This window comes from Ziziphus jujuba, chromosome 2, assembly GCF_031755915.1.
Source record: "Ziziphus jujuba cultivar Dongzao chromosome 2, ASM3175591v1".
Taxonomy (NCBI): domain Eukaryota; kingdom Viridiplantae; phylum Streptophyta; class Magnoliopsida; order Rosales; family Rhamnaceae; genus Ziziphus; species Ziziphus jujuba.
The window spans coordinates 10,832,051-10,855,762 of record NC_083380.1 but is presented as its reverse complement, the minus strand read 5'-3'; the positions used below and the strand labels follow the sequence as shown (position 1 = coordinate 10,855,762).

Genomic DNA, 23,712 nt, shown 5'->3' with positions numbered 1-23,712 from the left:
AAGTTGTGAAATCACTAGTCTAATGGAGTTAAAAACCAAATGACAGATATGTTAGCTGAATTTCCTGAAGAGCTAAAGAGCTGATTAGCTAATAATGAAGAGAGGAATTCAGAGGAAGCAGATCTCCATGATTTCCACATACTAACAGAGATCAATGCTGTGAATAGGGAATTGTAGTTCATGATTATTGCTTACAAAACTCCAAGATGGCTAGGCAGTTCATAAGGGCAAAACCAATGCAGATTGCAATGGTTCTAGTAGTTGAAAGCAAAAATAACAAAAATCCACTTATAATCTGAATTAGAGGGATTTTTATTTTAGTTTATTTTATTTTATTTTTATTTTTTTCTGATTGGCAGAACCTATTATATGCATGCATTAAGGAAAAGTAGAGATTAGCTTCAATGATTTGGTGATTGTGGGTAGGGTATAATATATGGAATCTAAAACACTTGATTTTGAGCTAGCTATTGCTTGCGACTTAAGGGATTCACAATGGAGGATATCCATCACATATGTTGGGCTTCAATTCTTAAAAAACAGTTGGTTGTCAATTTCCTATTGATGCAAATCCAATCGATAGTGTGTTTGAATAGTTGGATTCTCTTCCAAGAAGTCTCCACTCTCCTCCAATTGTCTTAAGCTTGGGAGTCTTGTGAAGGATTCCGTCACATTTTGTGTGAGATATTGGCAATCTTTATTTGAGCAAGAAATTAGCTAACGCATGAAAAGCATTCAACGTTTCACATGAAATTCTGCTTTCTTATGCATACATGCGTATTAACCAGATTAATGAAGTACCGGTACAAGGTGAAAATGTACTGTCTTCCTAATTAAGAACTTGAAGGTGTTGGACATGTGAACATCCTCCTCGGTTACACCATTAGGCAACTTCCAATCAAACCATTAGAGTAGACTGGCTAAAACATATTCAGCGTCCACAAACAGCAAATTTGATGGCAGGGGCAGCCTCTCTTTCCAGCACCAAATGGAGTGAATTGGTTGTGATGGCCCTTAAAATCAACCGACTGGTTTTCGTCTTTTTCTATGAATCTCTCTGGTACAAATTCTTCAGGCTTTTTCCCACGATTTTGGGTCTCTTTGAATTGCCCAAGCGTTTATCAGAACTTTTGTTTTTGGAGGAATATAATTGCCTTGTAATTTACTCTAAACACTACTTGAGGACTCTCTAGTAACAATAAGAGGAGCATGTTGTCTCAAGGTCTCTTTCACTACACATTTCAGGTACTTCATTTTATCAATGTCAGATTCATCTACCTTTGCTTTGTTAAGCACCACTTTTCTTATTTCTTCTTGGGCTTCCTTCGTTATGGTTGGGTTTTTCACAAGCTCTGCCATTGCTCATTCCACGGTTGTTGAAGTGGTGTCTGTTGCTCCAATAAATGCAACCTGTAACAAAAGAAATAAAGACATAAGAATTAGTGAGAAATGGGATTTAACGGAGAGAGAGAGAGAAACAGAGACTAGTAAGCAATCTATGAGGTTTTCTTGAGTGAGATTGATGGCAAGCTCAAAGTCTTTCTTGTCATCAGATTGTTGTCTATCACAATTGCAACTCTTCTGGTCCTAGTCTATTACTTGATCAATGAGAGCATGTAATACTTTTGCAGTCTTTTTCAATTTTGCGCCAAATCCTGTAAAAGGATCCATATATCCCAGATAAGGAATACAATCTCAAAAGCTACGTTCCCATGAGTTCCATTGCCTTCTTCGAAAGAGCCCCGAAACTCTCATCGCCATCTTCGCCTTCATACTTTCATCCAAGGGCGCGTTTTGATCCAATGTGGTTCGACATGGTAAACATCTCACCAAGACCGACTTCATCTCCTCCATTTTCGAAACAATCGCGGATCTCTTCCACCATCTCTTCAACATCTTCTCGTCTCACGAAATAAAAAGCGTGTAACCTTTTGACTAGTCCAATGGGAAATTTTGTCTCTTGCGCTATACGTTTTAAATAGATAATACTATTTATACCATTCTATTCATAGTTTTTCTTAATATATAAATTCAAGAGTAAAATATATATATATATATATATATTTTGCTTCAAATAAAATACTTGATCCACTATTGCCCATCTTCGTCCTATATTTTTTTTTTTTTTGGGATAGTTCTTGATCGTATACTTGGGCTGGACTATCTTATTCATTTCTACAAATTTTTTTTCCCCTTATAATAGTTATGCATTGCCATTTTATTATTTTGGCATTTTAATGATATTTCCATTATTCATGAAGGATTTGATTCTTGTAGGGTGAGAATATTCTATTGGATTTGGCTAAAAGTACATCTTCTAAATTCTTCCCATGAATTAGCTAAACAATCATTTCTGTGGTGTACTATATTATCACAATAATTAATACAAACTCGTTGTACACATGGAAAAAAAATATTCAATATACATGTTGTATACGTGTGAATATGTATATATTATCACTATACATGTGTATTGTGCTTTGTGTGTTAATATCACAATCATTAATAAACGTTCTAATATATCAATCTTCAATTTAAACATATTAATATATATATATATATATATACATATTTTGAATCAACCCTTCTTAAGCAATTAGATTAAAACAAGACAAGAAAATTAACAATTCTTCAAAACTCATAAAAGGAAAAGCTTTAGCTAGCTAGAGAAATACATTAATATACGAGGATCATCATGAATCTTTTTAATGGTACATGGTTTCTTGCACTCAAAGACTCACAGCTCAGTGACACATATAGCATGATCCTATATTGAAGACATATATATAACAAATATAGCAAAGACGAAATACAGATGATTGATCATATATGGATACAAATTAAGATCAAGGGCTGTACGGTATTGGTACCACAGTAAGAGGAATTTTCTTATGAACAGCGATTGCGAAAGCTTCAGTCATGTCCATGTCCTCTACGTTTGCACCATTTTCAGGCAGCTTCCAATCAAACCAATAAAGAAGGTTGGATAACATGTACTCAATACCAAACAGACCAAATGTTGAACCAGGGCATCCTCTTCTTCCACCTCCAAAAGGGATAAGATGAAACTCTTGGCCTCTAAAGTCAACAGGGTTGTTCTCAAATCTTTCTGGGATGAACTCTTCTGGTCTATCCCATAACTTAGGGTCCCTTTGGATTGCCCATGCATTTATATGAACGTTTGTATTTGGTGGGATATCGTAGCCTCCCAATTTAACACTGTTTTTGGATGTTGCTCGAGGAATCAGAACGGCAGGTGGATGTAGCCGTAGAGTTTCTTTTATGACACAATTGAAGTAATCCATTTGATCTATATCATTCACTTCAATCCTTGACTTGTGATTATTATTCCCTACCACTCTTCGTACTTCTTCTTGGACTTTCTTCATTGCAGTTGGACAATTTAGGACTTCCGCCATTGCCCATTCTACTATTGTTGACGATGCATCACTTCCTGCCACAAACATGTCCTGAAATATAACAAACACAACTAATATATCAACGTGCATGTGTAGTAATATACACAACCATCCTCAATTCAGATTAACCATTATAACTTCATTTATATATTATTGGTCATTTCAAAAGCTAAAATTTAAAAATACATAAATAGTTTTCTGTATCTTATACCATATAAAATTTACTATCTTTAAATATTTCATTAAACACATATTAGACTGTTATAATAAATTTTTAAATCTCAACTTTTAAAATCATCCAAAAGTTAATAGATATATTGATCTAATGTAAATTTGACTCTTTTAAATACAAACATATATAATCAATCTTATATCATGTAGATCAACATGATAAAAGTAGACATATATACAAATCCAAGATTTTGATATAATAAATGATTTATGAAAAAAGACTATAAAAGACAATTATTCATAGCTATTAGATCAGTCAAATTATACAGATTTAAAAATCGTAAATGGTTGTCCCTTTCAGTTCCTCTTTATAAAAACCTTTTCATATTATTTATGTATCAATCCAATTAAACAAATTTGATAGTTGTGATAATTGTCTTAAGTTTGAAACTATTAGGTAAATACGATAACAGTGATTATATATACAATGAGAACATGAAAAGAAAAGATCACCAGAGATAAAGAAAGTGAGAGACTTAACCACTAAAATAGCTTTGATATTCTCTTGAGTGAGTTCCACATCGAGCATGCCATCCTTTTGAAGTCGAAGAAGAATATCAACAAAGTCCTTGTCAGCCTGTTCATGATCCTGATCATTTGATTCTGCAGCCTTCTTATGCTCTTCAATTACCCTTTCAAGAAACGAATCAAATTCATTGAAAGACTCTTTAAGGCTTCCCATTAAGCCTGTAACTACATCAACCCATCTCAAAAAAGGGAAGTAATTTCCGTAGCTAAAAGCTACAAATTGCGTGCTCATCCTTCTTGCAAGCCCTCCGAACTTTTTCTTCATTTCGTCTTCTCGGAATTTCATCCCGAGAATACATCTAAAAATTATGTTGTTCAAGGTTTCAACCACCATCTCCGTCAAGTTGACAGCCTCACCACCAAGGCTTGAATTGCGTATATTTCGAACCAATTCTTCAGTTTCTTCCTTCCTTACATACTCAAAGGACAAAACTTTCTTCATGCTCAAAAGTTGAAGAACACAAATCTTCCTAGTTTGCCTCCAATACTCACTGTAAGGTGCAAAAGCTGAATCCTTACCTCCATAGAAGAAGATATCAGCAGCCGTTGATGTTGGTCGGTTCGAGAAAATGATATCTTGGGACTTAATCATTTCTTTAACCATGTCTGAAGATGAAATTATAAGAGTTTGTTTGAAGCCCAACTTCAAGAACAAGAGAGGGCCATATTTTTCAGACAGTGCTCTCAAAGAAACATGTGGAAGTTTTCCAAGCTGGTGAAGGTTTCCAATTATTGGTAGCTTTGGTGGTGAGGGAGGCAATTTGAGTTTGAAAGCAGGTTTGGAAAATTTGTTCGTGAAGAAAAGAGAAAGGAAGAGAAGAGAAAGTAGGAGAAAAACGACGGAGAGTGAGCTTCTTTGTAACTCTTGCAAAAGCAATTGCATGGAAATTGATACTATTTCCATATTCTCTGTTTGTTTGGCTCATGTAATTGAGAAACCGCAATGGACCACATATATATACAAGTTTCATCCACATTAGGCACTGTTTGGTTGTATGATAAACTAATTAATATTTGAACACAAACGGTACTTATCACCTGGTGATTAATTAAGAGTATTTTGGCTAACCTAGTCTCCACTTTGAAAGGACACAGAATTAATAAATAAATTGATAACATACTTGTTTATATATCTATTTATCACAGAGTGTCATATCACTTGTGATAATCATGACAAATATTAATGATTTCTCTCTCTCTCTCTCTCTCTCTCTCTCTCTCTCTCTCTCTCTCTTCTTCCTTTTTATTTATTTTTTTTATTTTTTTATTTTTTATACGTATGAAAAAAATTCACTATTATAACTTGATGCTTTTTATTACGCTCAACTTGATTCACAATGGGGAAAATGAATAATGTTAGGTACTTCATGATTTTCAATATATATATAAATATATATATTAATTTTCGCCACCTTTATTGTTATTTATATTTATTTCTGATTCTTGTTTCTTCTTCTATTTCTTGAACTTTCTTCCCTTTAAAATTTGCATTACCTTTTTTTTTTTTTTTTAGCTTCCTTCTCTATAATTAATTTCTTTATGTCCATCCCTAAATAAATATTTAAATGGATTAAAAAGAGAAATATCTGCCGCGTAAATGTTTAATCAGTAATTCATATTTCAACCAGACAATAATTTAATAGATCCTCCATTTTATTCAATCACTATTCGCTTTTTATTGTGATCCCCTTCGGCTTTTATCAGTGAATCCTATTGGTTCTGCACTTCTTGCACTTGCACATGCGTAATCAAACCTGTGTTTTCCACACGTTTTACCGTAATTACTTAATAAGATTATAAGGCCAGTGTGTTTTATTCATGATACTTCTAGCTGGCCAATATTAATTATTAGCTCAGTGTATGATTCCATGTCCCCAAAAAAACATAAAATAAAAAAAGATAAAAAGCATGATCCTATGTGGAGAAGTAAAATTTTAACACGCAAACTACACAATAATAAGAAAATAATAATATAATAAAAAAATAGATCTAATATTAGAAACCACTAAAATTTTTAGGTGTGGGAAGAATATACATTTAAGATGTAATCAATATATATATATACATTCTGACAAAGTGGGTAGCTACATTGGTAGAGCATTTTTACTTATGCCTGTGAATGTACAAGTTCGGGTCATGAGAAGGAAGAATTTTGGATAGCTTGTACATTAGGTAAATTATTCAAAAAAATATATATACATACCTTCCATTTAAGTGAAGATAAATTTAATTAAAATTATTAACGCCTCCCTCAAATTAATTAATAACAATAACTTTATTTATTTAAATCCTTAATTTGGTTATGCGTGTTTAATTCTCTATTTATTAAATAATTAAACCCTAATTTATTTATTAATTTGGTCCTTCTTTAGAGGGGAAAAAAAAAATTTATTAGACACTACACGTGTATTGAGTTGTATACGTAGTACTTAACCCAAAAAAAACTACCATGCGTATGATGATGTAATTTTATATTAATGAGATTAACTCAACACGAAACGCAATTGTCCAACTTTTATTTATTTATTATTTTTTGTCCTTCTTCCTTACCATGCTCACATGCCTTCACAGATCCTTCGCTCCCTGAAAGATTATTAGAACATGGAAGGTATAGTTTTGCTGCAATTTTCGGAGGAGAGATAGAAACGAGATTTGATACCGCTTTAGAAACCTAAGTTGGTCTAAGCGTTACACAAGTTTACGATGTATAGACATGACAAGGGCCCATAATATTTGTCGACACCAATAATAATAATATATACGTATGATGGAATTATGGTGCCGACCGTCTGCATACAAACCACATCAAAAACGATATTTTTTAAAAAAATATTAAAAAATATATTTTACTATTATATATATAGAACAAAACTAACGTTTTTTTTTTTTTTAAATATTGGTTTTTATGTGAATACGTATGCCGACGGACCGTATTATAAAACTACATATATATATTATTATATTAATTAACTTATATTTTTTATTATTTTGTTAATGTTTTCAAATTAATCAATATAATATCGATTTAAATTTTTTTAAATTGTTTTCTGTCATATTTTTATTTATTTAGAGATTTTTTTTTGTTTAAAAGTTATGTCATTAGATAATTATACATTTTTCTCTTTTATATAAATATTAATTATCTAATAAATTATAAAATAAAATTTTATAGTGAAATTAAGTTGTTTGTTAGTTTATTTTATACAAGTACAAATGGATCAATGTTTAAATGGGCCGTGCCGACACCAGACGACCCACTAACTTTTTGTAATCTGGACATTTGGTTATATTTTATAAAGTGCTACACATGGCATTATATCATATAATTAATAAGATACGTGTACCATGTAAGAGAATACAGCTCAGTATACCGAGTGCACCTATTTATTTCTCCTAGTGTCCCTTAAAATTATATTCGATATCAACAAGCCATATATTTACACCAAAATATAAATAGCAATATGAGGAAATATACATATTTTTCAACCCAAAAAAAAAAAAGAAAAAAAAAGAAAGTTTTATTTGCGTACTCGAATATTAATTACACACTTGTATTGTAAATATGAATGAACATATAAAATCCTTTATACGAAAACATCAAAGTAAGCACTCCATTTACATATTGAAGAATGAGATAAAGAATCTTTAAATAAATAGATCAAGCAGCAGGGGAATATGGAAACGGTGCAAGAAGAAGAGGGATTTTCTTATAAACGGTGAGTCCAGCAACTCCATTCATGTCCAAAACCTCTTCTACATTTTCAGGCTGAAAGCTTCCAATCAAACGGTTATAAAAAGTTGGCTATCACATAACCGCAAACACTCCAAATGTCGAACCAGGGCATCCTCTTCTCCCAAAAACAAAAGGAATGAATTTGAAATCTTGGTCTACATATTCAATTGGGTCTTACTCAAATCTTTCTGACGCAAACTCTTCTGGTCTATCCCGTCCCTATAGATCGCCCAAACATTGATTAGGACTCTAGTTTTAGAAGGAATATCATAGCCTCCCAGTTTCGCATTTTCAGTTAGAGTTTCTTTCACCACACATTTCAAGTAATCCATTTTGCATATATCATTCACTTCTATCGTTGACTTTTTTCCTATTACCCTTCTTACCTCATCTTGGGCTTTCTTCATTTTGCTTTCATCTTTCAGGAGCTCGGTCATTGCCCATTCCACAGTTGCTGAGGTTGTATCACTTCCTGCCACAAACGTGTTTTGAAAATATAGTAATAATTTTGTGAAGATTTTTAGCATGTGGGTATAGAGAATCTCTACATGACTATTTTAATTAATTGCTGATGTAGAATGATGTAACCATTTTTTTTATTTTTTAAATTGCAATATTTAGGAAGGACGCCATAAATTTGTATTAATTATTCAAAATCGAACTTCATGTATCTTACCTTATGTATTTATCAAGAAAAATTATATTTGAAATTGGTATCATGTCTATTTTAATTGGTTGCTGATGTGAGACGATGCAACCATTTCTTTCAAAAGTTGCAACTCTTAGAAAGGACGCAATAAATTCCTATCAATCATCATGTTAGTTTAGTCAAGTTCACACCTTCATGACTTCTATTGGAATTTCCTTGAAAAAGACCAATTCGCATCCAACATAAGCTCACCTATATGTTCAATTCTGCCAATTTAGTCAAGTCTATATCTTCAAACTTGATTCAGCTAGATAATAAACAGAGCTTATGTCAGGACTCGTCTAAAATTCCTCATCGAACCTTAGACAAGTCGTGATCCCAGGAAAACCTTACCAGACCTTCCAATGGAAAATCCGACAGAACATTTCCTAAGGGTTGGACTTACCACAATTTTCCTGCACAGAAAACACACTTCTATATACACTACCTTATTCCTCCCACCTTGCTACAAGTATTATCACAAGTTTGCAGGACTTCACATAAATGATAGGGAACCAGTGCACAATTAAATAAATAAACGTTCAAACAGTATACAGAGCATCATCAGTACAATTGAATATAAAATTTAATACAATATAGAAATGAAAGGAAAAGCCCCTTAGTCTTCGACAATGAACCAAGACGTTGAGCTCACCCCCGGATGATCAACGTCGACTAACCTGGCCCTAAGAGAACGGAATTTAAAAACGTGAGATGTTAATCATCTCAGTGAGTAACCCAATCTACTAAACAGAAAAATAAATAATAATAATAATAATAATAATGTTAACTTGATTAATCAATAATAAATAAGTAATTAATTATTAAGTATTTAAAAATAATATTTTCTCTCAAAACTCTTACGATTCATTCAGTTGGAAAAGTTTCCTTTTTAAAACATTTTTGCAAAACCCAACATTTTATGCCTCAAGAATCTAGAAAATATTTAATTAATAATTTGCAATTAAAAGATAATAAATTAATAATCCAAAACTTTTAGTGAAAAATAATCATAAAAAATAAGATTAAGGACAAATATTAAATTGGAAATAAAATATTGTAAACAATTAATACGAAAACACAACAAAATTTACATTAACAAAAATGATTCAAGAAATATTTAAATAAATAAAATAAAACCAAATAATTAATAATAAAACTCACTTTAAATTACCAAAACAATTTAATTTATAAAATACTATTAAAAAAATATTTTAATTTAAATAAAATTCTAAAATATTGTATGATTAAAATCACGTCATGAAAACCATTTGATGCACCCACTATATATGTCAAGACCCGTCCAAAATTTCTCACCGGAACCCTAGACAAGCTTTGATCCCAGGGAAACCCTACCGGACCTTCCAATGGAAAATCTGGCAGAACCTCCCCTAAGGGTTGGACTTAACACAAATTTCCTACACTGAAAACACACTTCTATAAACACCACCTTATTCCTCTCACATTACTACAATTTAATTCCACAATTTACAGCACTCCAAAATAATAACAGGGAATTAATGCAGTATTTAATAAAATGTGTCCAATATAGTATATAGCGCATTATACAAATAAATATGAAATTAATACAATGACAGATGAAGCAATACAAGATGAAGAGGAAAAAGGGAAGAAATGTTTCTTAGACTTTCGGCAATGAACTGAGACGTCGGGCTCGCCCTGGATGATCAACGTCTCCCAATTCTTGTACCTAGGGGAACGAAATTTAGAAATATGAGATGCTAATCATCTCAGTGAGTAACACAATCTACTATACAATTATAATAGTAATAATAATTATAGTACATTTGATTAATTAAGAATAAATAAGTAAATAAATAATAATTAATTGAAGATAATATTTCTCTCAAAACCCTCACCATTCACTCCATTGGAAAAGTTTCCCTTTTAAAACATTTTCGCAAAACCCAATCTTTTATGCCCCAAAAATCAAGGAATAAATAATCAAATAAATTTCAAATAAAATATAAGAATTTAAGGATCCAAAATTATAATGAAAATAAAATAGAAATAGAAATAAAATAATTTTGTAACAATTACTAAATGAATGATAAATGTCATAAACAAGTAATACAAAAATATTAATGAAACTTACATTAAGACAATTCATAGAATAATTAAGCAATTAAAATAAATCAATTTATTGAACAATTAAGCAAAGTAAAAATTAAATCAAATTAAAATCTCCATTTGAAATAAATAATAAAAATAACATTAAATATATTTTTAATTTAAATACAATTTCAAAATATTTATTTTAAAATTCATGTTCCAAAAACCACTTGATGCACTCACTATATACCAGTGGCGCCAACGGTACCCAGCGTCCCAAGGTGCTGCCAGACAGGAGATTAAAGAGAGAAACTGGCATACGGTCGTGTGGTGTCTCATCGCATTGCTGCTAACAGGCGTCTCAGCCATGGAGGGGTGGTTTACCCTCATCCGATGGCAATCACAGGACAACCCCATAATCACCTGTGCGCTACTCACACCTACCTGCGCACTCATCACATCCACCTGTGCGCTAATCATATCCATGCATAAAGAACACCAGTACATGTATGATGCATCTAAAAATCATAAAATCAATATATTTATTTTCAAATCTCAAACTCTCATAAATATCATTGGGTTTATTCCATCCAATTAAACCCGTAATTTTTCATATTCTCTTTTAAATCATCATCATAAATTTATCGCATAAATTCCATCAATTTCAAATCCATCAACTTTCAAATGCATCAATTTTCCAATCCACAATGTTCAAATGCGTAAGCAAAAATTTTAAAATAATATCCTTAAATCCTTAAAATTCAAGATAGGCATAATTTCATTAAAATCCCATAAAATTTCCAAAATTCATAAATCCATATAAATGCATTTTTATTAATCAAAATAAACTCACAAATAAATTCCACAATAAATCAATTAATATTAAAATCACAATTCCTTTAATATCATATTTCCATAAAATCTAAAATTCCATAATTTGTCAAAAATCATATATGATTTAATGCACATATACATTTCAATGTATTCAAATTGTGCCATCAAAATTTCAAATATAATTTTGCTAAATATTTAACACATAAATATTAAATCCAAATATTTAATTATCACAAAATAAATATAATTTAAAACCTGAAATTAAGTTTGAAGGTGGGTCACTCACCTTGAGCACGCACACGTGCTCCTAGAACAACAATATTACACAACTCAAATGAATTAATATTTTATTCGGATAAATAATATCCAATACCCGGGGGTTTAACACAAACGTTAACCAAAATTTATGAGTAATATACTGAATCGAAGCTTGTGAAACAAGGATTACAAATCTGGTCTTACTTCTCGGAGATCGGACCCGAGGTGCCCAAAATCTCGCCGGAAAGCTCACGGATTTTAGGCCTTCATTTCTCACAATCCGTTAAGAATTGAATAAAGTGGACACTGGATTTGGGTTCAAAGGGTTGGAATTAGTGAGAAAGGATGGGCCACCGGAAAGTTGATTTCCCGACGAGCCACCGTGGTCACCGAAATCCGCCACCACCGGCGGCGCGTCCGGTGGCCACTAGCCGTGATTTTTGGTGGGAAGGTAGATCAGGGAATGGGCGACTCAATGGGACTGGCGGTGAGGCAAACGGAGGTCGGACTAGGGAGAAATTTGGGTTTGAAGTAATCGGCACAGCCGCCTGAAAAAGTCTCGATTCGGGAGCATCGGCGGTCTGTTAGCAGTGATTTTTGGCTGGCCGGTCGGTTTTCAGGTGGGCTTCAAGCTAAGGTGGTGCGTGTACTGTTCTGGTGGCCGAAAATGGTTGAACGGTGGTTGGCCGGTTGGGTTTCTCTCTCTAGCTCTCTTTCTCTCTCTCTCTCTCTCTCTCCCCCCTCCTTCTCCTTCTCTCTCCTCCCTCCCTTTCTCAGCCAGTCAAAACGCCGGTGGGTGCTACTATGCACTCACGGGTGGGTCCATTTTTTGACATGTGGCATTATTGTTCACTCAAGTCAAAATATATTAAAATATTACGGTATTCGAAAAATTTTGCATGTCCATAACTTTTTAACCAGATGTCCAATTTAAGCATGCTGCTAGTCTATGAACTCATATCGATGAGTACTTCACAACCATGCATGAGTCAAAGCTCAAATTTACATGAACAAAAAGTCAAGTCTGGCACCCCTTAAATAGTTTGGACTTCAACTTGTTTTGCTCATAACTTTCAAACCGTAGCTCCGTTTTTTACGTGCTACTAGTCTATGAACTCGTGCCAACGTGTACGTTGTACAAGACCTCGGTCAATGTGAAATTCCATCAGGAGCAAAAAGTCAACATTTGACCCCTTCTAGGTCAACGACCGTCAAATCCAGTCAACCTTGGTCAAATTTTAGAAATTCCGATGTACTTTAGGACAGGGTGTTACAATATACCAGTGGTGCCAATGGTATCCAGTGTCCCAAACACCGCCAGATAGGAGGTTAAAGAGAGAAACCGGCATACGGTTGCGCGGCGTCCCACCGCGCCGCTGCAAATAGGCGTCCTGGCCATGGAGGGGCGGCCTACCCTCATCCGATGGTAACCACAAGACAACCTCATAAATCACCTGCGTGCTACTCACATCCACCTATGCGCTAATCATATCCATGTGCGCACTAATCACATCCATATATACAAAACACCAGTACGTGTATGGTGCATCTTAAAATTATAAAATCCATATATTTTCAAATCCCAAAATTTCCACTGGGTTTGTTCCATTTAATTAAACCTGTAAATTTTCCACAATTCCTTTATAAATCATCGTCATAAATCCATCAATTTCAAATCCATCCATGAATGTAACAATAATTTAAAATAATTATTACTTCAATTCCTCAAAATTCAAATATAATTGAATCTCACAATTCATCAATAGATAAATACATTTTTATTAAACATAAATAATTTCACAATTTATTTCAACCACAATTTAAATAAAATTAAATCCACAATTTCATAAAATAAAATTCTCATAATTTACCAAAATCAAATTATACTTTAATGCACAAATATACTTTAATTTTATTCAATTGTGGCATCAAAATGCCAAATATAATTTATAAATAATTAACACGTGAATATAATTTCCAAACATATATTCAACATAAATTATATGCAATTTATCAACCCAAAATAGTTTTGAAGGTGGGTCACTCATCTCAATCTCGTGTGTCAATCGAGATTTTCTGCAGGATCAACTCTACTACTCACACGTGTACCTAAAATATCCACAACACACAAAACTAATAATATTAATATTTTAATCGGGTAACTCCCAAATGGGTACCCAGGGAGCGAACACAAATGACAACCAAAATTTACGAGTAATATACCTTGTGAAACGAGGATTACAAATCTAGTTTTACTTTTCGGGGATCGGACTTGAGGTGGCCGGAATCTCGCCGGAAAGCTCCCGAATTTTAGACCCTTGATTCTCACAATCTGTTAAAAATTGGGGAAAGTGAATACCGGATTTAGGTTTAGGGGGTCGGAATTAGTGGAAAAGGATGGGCGGTGCAACTGGAAACTCGCCCGAAAGTCGATTTCCTGATGAGCCGCTGCCGTCACCGGAACCCGTCACTGCCGGTGGTGCGTCCGATGGCCACTGGTATTGATTTTTGGAGGAGATGCGGATCGGAGGATGGGCGAACGAATGAGACTGGCGGTGAGGCAAACGGAGACCTGATCGGGGAGAAATCTGGGTTTGAAGCAATCGGTGCCGCTGTCGGAAAAAGTCTTAATCCGTGTGCATCGGCGGTCGGTTGGCCGTGATTTTTGGCTGGCCGGTCGGTTTTCAGATGGGCGTTAAGGTGGGGTGGCGCGTGTAGGAAAAGGGTGGCCTGAAAATGGGTGAACGGCGGTTGGCTCGTCCTTCCCCTTTTTCTCTCTCTTTCTCTCTCCTCCTTCTCCTTTTCTCTCCTCCCTACCCTTCTTAACCAGTCAAAATGCCCGTGGGTGCACTTTTTGTGACATGTGGCATCACTGTTCACACACATACAGATCCATGAATAGTAAATGTTGTATCAGAGAAACTTCACAGGCCTATAACTTTCAAACCACATGTCCAAATTGGACGTGTCGCTAGCCGATGAACTCGTATTGATGAGTACTTCATAACCATACATGAGTCAAAGCTCAACTTTGCACGACCAAAAAGTCAACTTCGGCACCCCTTGGACAATTTAGACCTCAACTTGTTTTGCTCATATCTTTCAAACTGTAGCTCCGTTTTCGATGTGCTACTAGTCTATGGACTCGGATCGATGCATACTTTGCAAGGTACCTCGGTCAAAGAGAAATTCCATCCGGATCAAAAAGTCAAATTTTGATCCCTCTCGGTCAACAGTAGTCAAACCCAATTAACCTCGATCAACGTGAAGAAAATTCCGATGTTGTTCGGAATGGGATGTTACACCTTATGAATTTCTATTGGACCCTCTTTAGAAAAGACCAAATCGGATCCCAACATACACCTATCCATCTGTTCAATAATGAACTACCTCAATTGCCATTATTTGTCAGGACCCGTCTAGAATTCTTTCCCCGGAACCCTAGACAAGCCCTGATCCCAGGGAAATACCACCAAACCTTCCAACGGAAAATCCGGCAGCACCTCCCCTAAGGGTAGGACTAACCAAAAATTACCTGCACTGAAAACACACTTCTAAAAACATCCCCTTATTCCTCCCACAATACTACAGATTGATTCCACAAATTTCAGCACTTCAAATAATAACAGCAGCAACTCAGTGCATAAGAACAACTACACGTCCAATACAGTATACAGAGCATTAAACAGATACATGTGGAATTTATACAATGACACATAAGAAGCAAGACAAGGTCGAGAGGAAAAAGGGAAGAAAAACTTCTTGAACCTTCGGCAACGAACTGAGACGTTAGGCTCGCCCCGGACAATCAACGTCTCCAACCTGGACCTAGGGGAATGGAATTTAAGAGTGTGAGATGCTAATCATCTCAGTGAGTGACCCTAACTACTGAACACTTTTAATGATAATAATAATAATAATAATAATAACAGTTAAGGGAATTGAATAAATACCAACAATTAATAAATAAATAATAACTGTTGGAAACAATAATTTCCCTCAAAACTCTCACCAATCCTCCGTTTGAAATGTTCCCTTTTTAAAACAATTTCACAAAATCCGATATTCGTACTTCCCAAAAACCAAGGGACCAAATAATTTAACAAACAACAAATAAATAAATAAATACCCCAAATATAAATAAACTGCAATAAATTATAATAAATAATTTTTGAACACCTTTGGGGTTTTAAACTTTATTTGCAAATTACACCTGACGCACCACACCATATACCGGTGATGCCCTCTGATACCCAGCGTCCCGAGCACCGACTGGCGGGGGGGTTAAAGAGAGAAACTTGCAAACGGCACTTCGACGTCCCGACAGTACCGCTGCTGAAACCATCATCCCGGCCAAGGGAGGGGCGGCTGTGGCCAATATCAAACTTGTCTGCTCAGTCCAATAGCAACCACGGGAGAAATAATACCTGTGCGCTAAACCACATAATACTTGCGCGCTACCACGTGTCCATACACCAGAACACCAATACTGTATGAGTGCGTCTAAAAATAAACATTATTAACCAACTGTACCGTTTTCCAAAATTACCGTGGGAAATACATTAAATTCTCATACTTACCATCCCACATATTTTTATTAAACACATCGGTACGAACCATCGATAACAAACAAACCACAATTTTCTCGAAGTACGAGATGCAACCATAAAAATACCGCGGACATAATTTATTAAATTTAAACAAATATTTTCATAAAATATTTAACCCAATTATGCCTGAAAATAATACTTAAAACCACGTACGATTAATACCGAAATCCACTTTGCTCATGCATAATAATAAATTAAACCACAATAAAACCATAACCAAATTGTACCACATGAGCATAATTTAAATACCAATTAAACATAATTAATTGCCCAAAAATGATATATAATCCAGACGCAATTAATTACTGAAAATACTTGCTCATGTGTAACAAATACCATTTAATCACAATAAAATAATAATCGGGAATTTCTTAATGACCCCAAAATTTCATTTAGCACCATTGGGTAAATATATATATAAAATAATATTTTTTTTTCCGATTATATTTAAAATACACCACATGAGCACAAATTACAGATATCAAATAAACACCAAATAAATATAATAAATTGCCCAAAATATTTTTTAAAGGTGGGTCACTCACCTGGAGCACGCAATAATCCTAAGATCCACCATGGGATCAATTCCACGACTCACCGGTGCTCCTAGAACAAAATTCACAGACAGTCAAATAAATTAATATTTTAATCGGGTAAATAATACCCGGTACCCGGGGGGTCAAACACAAACGTTAGCCAAAATTGACAAATTATATACCGAATCGAAGCTTGAGCGACGAGGATTACCAATCCGGTCTCCATCGACCCCAATTCCGACGGAGGTGGCCGGAAAGCTTCGGCTGGTTTTCAATTCCTCGTATCTCACAAATCGACGGGAGTTGAGTTAATTGGAGCTCAGAATCGGACTCAGAGGGTCCAAATTAGTGGGGAAGGACCGGTTGCACGACCGGTGGCTGCCGGAAAATGGCCAAACCCGCGACACACGGGCCGCCGGTGTTGGAGGCCGATCCCGGCGTGTCCGCTGGCCATTCGGCCGGAAATTTGGCTGCCGGTGTCGCCCAGCTGTGGGCTTTCACGTCGGCCGGCGCGTGAGTGGTTCCGGTGGCCGGAAAAAGTGCAGTAGGGAGAGAGAGAGAGACGGGCGGTGGGAAGGAAGGAAGAAAGAAAGAAAGAAAGAAAGAAAGAAAGAAAGAAAGAAGAAGAAGAAGAGAAGGATCGGCCCCCTGGCCCTTTTTTTCCCACATGGGGAAAATAAAAAAAAAAGAAAAAGGAAAAGAAAAGAAAAAGGAAAAGAAAAAAAAATAAAATAAAATAAAAATAATTAAATAATTAAATAATAATATTATTATGCAAAATAATAATAAAAATAATTTGATATTACACATGGTTGACATGTGACTTCTCAACATGGTGACACATGGTCACCTTCATTAAGTCACACGTGGCACATCGTTACGCGTTCAAAAATAATATTAAAATAATACAGTATTTGAAAAACTCTACAGGTCCATAACTTTCAAACCACATGTCCAAATCGGATGTGCCACCAGTCTACGGACTCGTATTGACGAGCACTTCACAACCATGCATGAGTCAAAGCTCAACCTTGCATGAATAAAAAGTCAACTCCGGCACCCCTTGGACAGTTTGGACCTCAACTTGTTTTGCTCATAACTTTCAAACCGTAGCTCCGTTTTCAACGTGCTACTAGTCTACGAACTCGTGCCAACGTGTACTTCGTAACGGTACCTCAGTCAACCTAGAATTCCAACCGGAACAAAAAGTCAACTTTTGACCCCTTCGGTTAATGGTCAACAGTTAACCTCGATCAACATGCAAAATTTCCGACATGGTTCGGGACGGGGTGTTACATTATTGGTTCACTTTCCTATATTATTTTAGTTTTTTAAAATCAAAGGCAATTTAAATGCAACCAATCCATTAATGCAAATCCATCGGTAACTAGTACAATAGGGACTTTAATGTTATTTATTACCACTGCTAAAGTTTGCTTTTCTATATAGATTTTTAAATATCAAAAAATCAAAATAAATTAAATGATAATCAAATAAATTATTATCACGTTAGCATGAATCCCACTTGTGACAAATATGAGGAAAGTGGAGACAAAGGAGATATACCAGCAAAATAGCTTTGATGTTAACATTTGTAGGTTCCATGTCAAGCAAGACATCTTTCTGAAGTTGGAGTAGAATATCCATGAAATCCTTCTTCTCATCAGAAGAAAATTCCTCAGAAGACCTGACCTTATGCTCTTCAATTACCGGTTCAAGTAAAACATCTAATTCTCTGAAAGTTGCTTTCGACTTTGCAATTAAACCTATAGATCCACCCACCTCAACCAAGGAAAGAAATCTCCAAACTCCAAAACTGAAACTTCCAAATCGGATCATAACCCTTTTCGAGATCTCTCCAAACAGGCTCCTACTATCATTTTCCTGGAATTTCCTCCCAAGAATACATCTTAAAACCGTGTTGCTCAAGGTTGCAATCAACAGTTCGCTTAAATTGATCACCATATCAGTCCTCTCGAGCTCGAATTGCGAATCTTATGAACTAAATCCACCATTTCTTCTTTCTTTACGAACTCGAACAACAATACTCTTCTCGGGCTCAAAAGTTCATGTTGAAATTAGTTATCAGAAAAAGCTTAGTATTGAAGGTTATAAGGTTCTAAATTTAGTTTTCTCAAAATGATGTGGTTTCAGCTTATTTTTATGACACCTGGCATTTTTTTTGCCTTAAGTGATGCTTTTACTATACGAAAATTGATATCTAGCGACACTCACTTAGCGACGCTACGAAACAAACACGTCTGAAAAAACAAAACTGCGACTCTGAGGTTAATGCGTCAGTAAAAATTCAATAAATATACGACGTACTATATAGATTGTCCGTCGCCTGTTCTCTCCTCCCTTTTTTTTTTTAGTTCTTTTAATTAATCTAATTTTAATTCAACAACAAATAACCCATAAAAATATTAGAGCAACATAATTGAGGTTGTTTTTTTTTTTTCTTTTTTGTTATATGTGTAACAGGCGACGCACCAGTAAGATTGTGCATCGCCTGTTCTCTTTTCACTTATTTTTTTGTAGATCTTTTAGATTGTCCGTCGCCTGTTCTCTCCTCCTTTTTTTTTTAGTTCTTTTAATTAATCTAATTTTAATTCAACAACAAATAACCCATAAAAATATTAGAGCAACATAATTGAGGTTGTTTTTTTTTCTTTTTTGTTATACGTGTAACAGGCGACGCACCAGTAAGATTGTGCATCGCCTGTTCTCTTTTCACTTATTTTTTTTGTAGATCTTTTAATCAATCTAACTTTATTTTAATAACAACAATCAATAAAAATATTAGTGCACCAAAACTGAGGTTTTTTTTTTCTTTTTATATATATATATATAGTTAACAGGCAACGCACCAATAAGATTGTGCGTCGCCTGTTCCCTCTTCGCTTTTTTTTTATTTTATTTTTTAATAAAATCAACATAGGACCATAACAAGAATTGAACCAAGAACCTCCTACACTCTCAAGAAATCACCACACCACCAGGCCAAATGACTTATATGTACTGATACAGCAAAAATTGGTTAACATAGTGTTAGGCGAAACATTATTTAAACAATGCGTCGCCAAATATATGAATAGACGACCCATTCTTCAACAAATGCATCGCCTGTTCTTTTCTTTTTTTCCAATTTTTTTGTTTAATTCTTCAACAAATGCATCGCCTGTTCTTTTTTTTTTTCCAATTTTTTTGTTTAAACATTTAAAAAAAATATAAAATCAAAATAGGGCCATAACAAGAATTGAACCCAGGACCTCCTACACTCTCAAGAAATCACCACACCACCAAGCCAAATGACTTATATGTACTGATACAGCAAAAATTGGTTAATACAGTGTTAGACGACGCATTATTTAAACAATGCGACGCCAAATACATGAAAAGGCGACGCAATCTTCAACAAATGCGTCGCCTATTCTTTTTTTTTTTCAATTTTTTTTAAACATTTAAAAAAAATAAAATTAAAATAGGGCCATAACAAAAATTGAACCCAGGACCTCCTACACTCTAAAGAAATCACCACACCACCTGTAACACCCCGTCCCGAACCATGTCGGAATTTTTGCACGTTGACGGAGGTTGACTGTTGACCGTTGACTTTGACTTTGACTGTTGACTGAATGGTCAAAAGTTGACTTTTTGACCCGATTGGAATTCTAGGTTGACGGAGGTACCGTTACGAAGTACACGTTGGCACCAGCTCGTAGACTAGTAGCACGTTGAAAACGGAGCTACGGTTTGAAAGTTATGAGTAAAACAAGTTGAGGTCCAAACTGTCCAAAGGGTGCCGGAGTTGACTTTTTATTCATGCAAAGTTGAGCTTTGAATCATGCATGGCTGTGAAGTACTAGTTGATACGAGTCCGTAGACTAGCGGCACGTCTGATTTGGACATGTGGTTTGAAAGTTATGGACCTGTAGAATTTTTCAAATACTGTATTATTTTAATATTATTTTTAAACGCGTAACGATGTGCCACGTGTGACTTAATAAATGTGACCATGTGTCACCATGGTGAAATGCCACATGTCAACCATGTTTAATATCAAATATTTTATTATTGTTGTTTTATGTAATAATATTATTTTTAATATTGTTTAATTAATTTTAAATTATTTCTTTTTCTTTTCTTTTTTTCTTTTCCCCACGTGGGAAAACACCTTCTTCTCTTTTCTTTTCCTTTTCTTCCCTTCTCCTTCTTCCCCGAGCCCGTCAAAAAACCAGCAAGGAATTCTCTCTCTCTCTCTTTCTCTCCTTTGACTCTCTTCCCCTCTCTCTTTGACCGACCTTTTGGCCAGATTTCAGTCGCCGGACGGCCACACACACTGGCCACTGGTGAATCCCAGCTCCCCGTGACCTCAACCTCCAATTTTCCCAGCCAGTCGCCGTTGGACGAGCCTAGATCGGGCCGGTGAAGTCGGCAGCGGCCGGTTAAGTTTTTCCGGCGATTCTCGTCGTTTCCAACCAACCCAGCCCGACCCATACCTATCCCACCATTTTCGACCCCTCTGAATCCATTTCCGGGGTTAGATTGCCCAAAATCCCCACCCTTTGAGAGATCCCTCAAGTTTAAATTCGGCCGAAACTTTCCGATCAAATTCCGGCCACCGTCGGTCGAATTGAACTCAATGGAGGTCGGTAATGTGATCCTCATCTCACAAGTTTTCTATAGACATATAATTTGTCAATTTTGGATAACGTTTGTGTTTGACCCCCCGGGTACCGGGTATTATTTATCTGAATAAAATATTAATGTATTTGACTGTGTGTGAATTGTGTTCTAGGAGCACCGGTGAGTCATGGAATTGATCCCATGGTGGATCATGATTTAATTGCGTGCTCCAGGTGAGTGACCCACCTTTAATAAATATTTTGGGGTAATTAATTATATTTAATTGCTGTTAAATTGGTATCTGAAATTATGCTCATGTGGTGGAATTTAAATATAGTCGGGAAAAAATATTATTTTATATATATATTTACCCATTGATGCTAAACGGAATTTTGGGTCATTAAGCAATTCCCGATTATTATTTTATTGTGATTAAATGGTATTTATTACACATGAGCAAGTATTTTCAGCAATTAATTGTGTCTGGATTTTATATTATTTTTAGGCATAATTGGTTTGAATATTTTGTGAAAATATTTGCTTAAAGTGGTGGTTTAATTTTTTTAATTATGCCCTTGGTATTTTATTTGTCGAACCTTGTATTATGAGAAAAATTATTGTTTTACTGTTATCGATGTTTTCGTACCGGGTTGTTAAAAGGAAATGTGGGATGGTAAATTTGAAATTGGTATATTTCCCATGGTAATTTTGGAAAACGGTACGGTTGATTTAATAATTATTTTTAGACGCACTCATACAGTATTGGTGTTCTGGTATATATGTGGTTTAGCACGCAAGTATTATGTCTCCCGTGAGTTGCCATTAGACCGTGGGTAGGCAAGTTTGTTATTGGCCACAGCCGCCCCCCTCCTTGGCCGGGATGACGGTTTCAGCAGCGGTACTGTCGGGACGCCGAAGTGCCGTTTGCAAGTTTCTCTCCTTAATCTCCCCGTCAGTCGGTGCTCGGGACGCTGGGTATCGGAGGGCATCATTGGTATATGGTGTGGTGCGTCAAGTAGAATTTTTCAAATAAAATTTCAAACCCCAAAGTATTCAAAATTTATTTATTATATCTTATTACATTTTATTTATATTTGAGGTATTTATTTATTGTTTATTAAATTAATTGATCCCTTGGTTTTCGGGAGGTATGAATATCGGGTTTTGTGAAAATGTTTTAAAAGGGGAACATTTCCAACAGAGTGAATAGTGAGGGTTTTGAGAGAAATTATTACCTCAATTGTTTATTATTATTTATTTATTTAATTGCTGGTATTAATTAAATTTCTTTATTTGTTATATTAATAATATTAAAGGTGTTCAGTAGATAGGGTCACTCACTGAGATGATTAGCATCTCACGTTTTTAAATTCTGTTCCCCTAGGTCCAGGTTGGAGACGTTGATTGTCCGGGGCAAGCCCAACGCCTCAGTTTGTTGCCGAAAGTTCAAGAAGTATTTCTTCCCTTTTTCCTCTCTATCTTGTATTGCTTCTTATCTGTCATGGTATTAATTCCACATTTGTTGTATAATGCTCTGTATACTGTATTGGACATGTAGTTATTATTTATGCACTAGGTTGCTGCTGTTATTATTTGAAGTGCTATAAATTTATGGATACAAATTTTAGTAATGTGGGTGGAATAATGGGACGATTATAGAAGTGCGTTTTCAGTGTAGGAAATTTTTGGTAAGTCCTACCCTTAAGGGAGGTGTTGCCGGATTTTCCGTTGGAAGGTTCGATGGTATTTCCCTGGGACCAGGGCTTGTTTAGGGTTCCGGAGAGGAATTCTGGACGGGTCCTGACATCACCAGGCCAAATGACTTATATGTATTGATACAACAAAAATTGGTTAATATAGTGTTAGGCGACGCGTTCTTCAACAAATGCATCGCTTGTTCTTTTTTTTTTCAATTTGTTTTTTAAAATTTTAAAAAAATAAAATCAAAATAGGGCCATAACAAGAATTGAACTCAGGACCTCCTACTCTCTCAAGAAATCACCACACCAGCAGACCAAATGACTTATATGTATTGATACAGCAAAAATTGGTTAATATAGTGTTAGGGGACGCATTATTTAAACAATGCGTCGCCAAACACTGAATAGGTGACTCATTCTTCAACAAATGCGTCGCCTGTTCTTTTTTTTTTTTCAATTTTTTTTAAACATTT

The 23,712-nt window shown here is 35.0% G+C and overlaps 2 protein-coding genes across 2 annotated transcripts; both read right to left on the bottom strand.

Moving 5' to 3' along the window:
* Positions 1-2,747: 2,747 nt before the first annotated feature.
* LOC107418284 (phenylacetaldehyde oxime monooxygenase CYP71AN24) lies at positions 2,748-5,075 on the bottom strand. Its single transcript, XM_016026970.3, has 2 exons — positions 4,132-5,075; positions 2,748-3,470 (listed from the first exon to the last, which is right to left on the bottom strand). Exons 1-2 carry the CDS (start codon positions 5,059-5,061, stop codon positions 2,847-2,849), a joined length of 1,554 nt encoding a protein of 517 aa, XP_015882456.3. The 5' UTR covers positions 5,062-5,075; the 3' UTR covers positions 2,748-2,846.
* A 2,761-nt stretch (positions 5,076-7,836) lies between these two features.
* On the bottom strand, positions 7,837-18,875 carry LOC107418285 (phenylacetaldehyde oxime monooxygenase CYP71AN24). The gene is made up of 4 exons (XM_060814965.1): positions 18,477-18,875; positions 8,752-8,812; positions 8,071-8,383; positions 7,837-7,951 (listed from the first exon to the last, which is right to left on the bottom strand). Exons 1-4 carry the CDS (start codon positions 18,873-18,875, stop codon positions 7,837-7,839), a joined length of 888 nt encoding a protein of 295 aa, XP_060670948.1.
* Between the last annotated feature and the right edge of the window lie 4,837 nt (positions 18,876-23,712).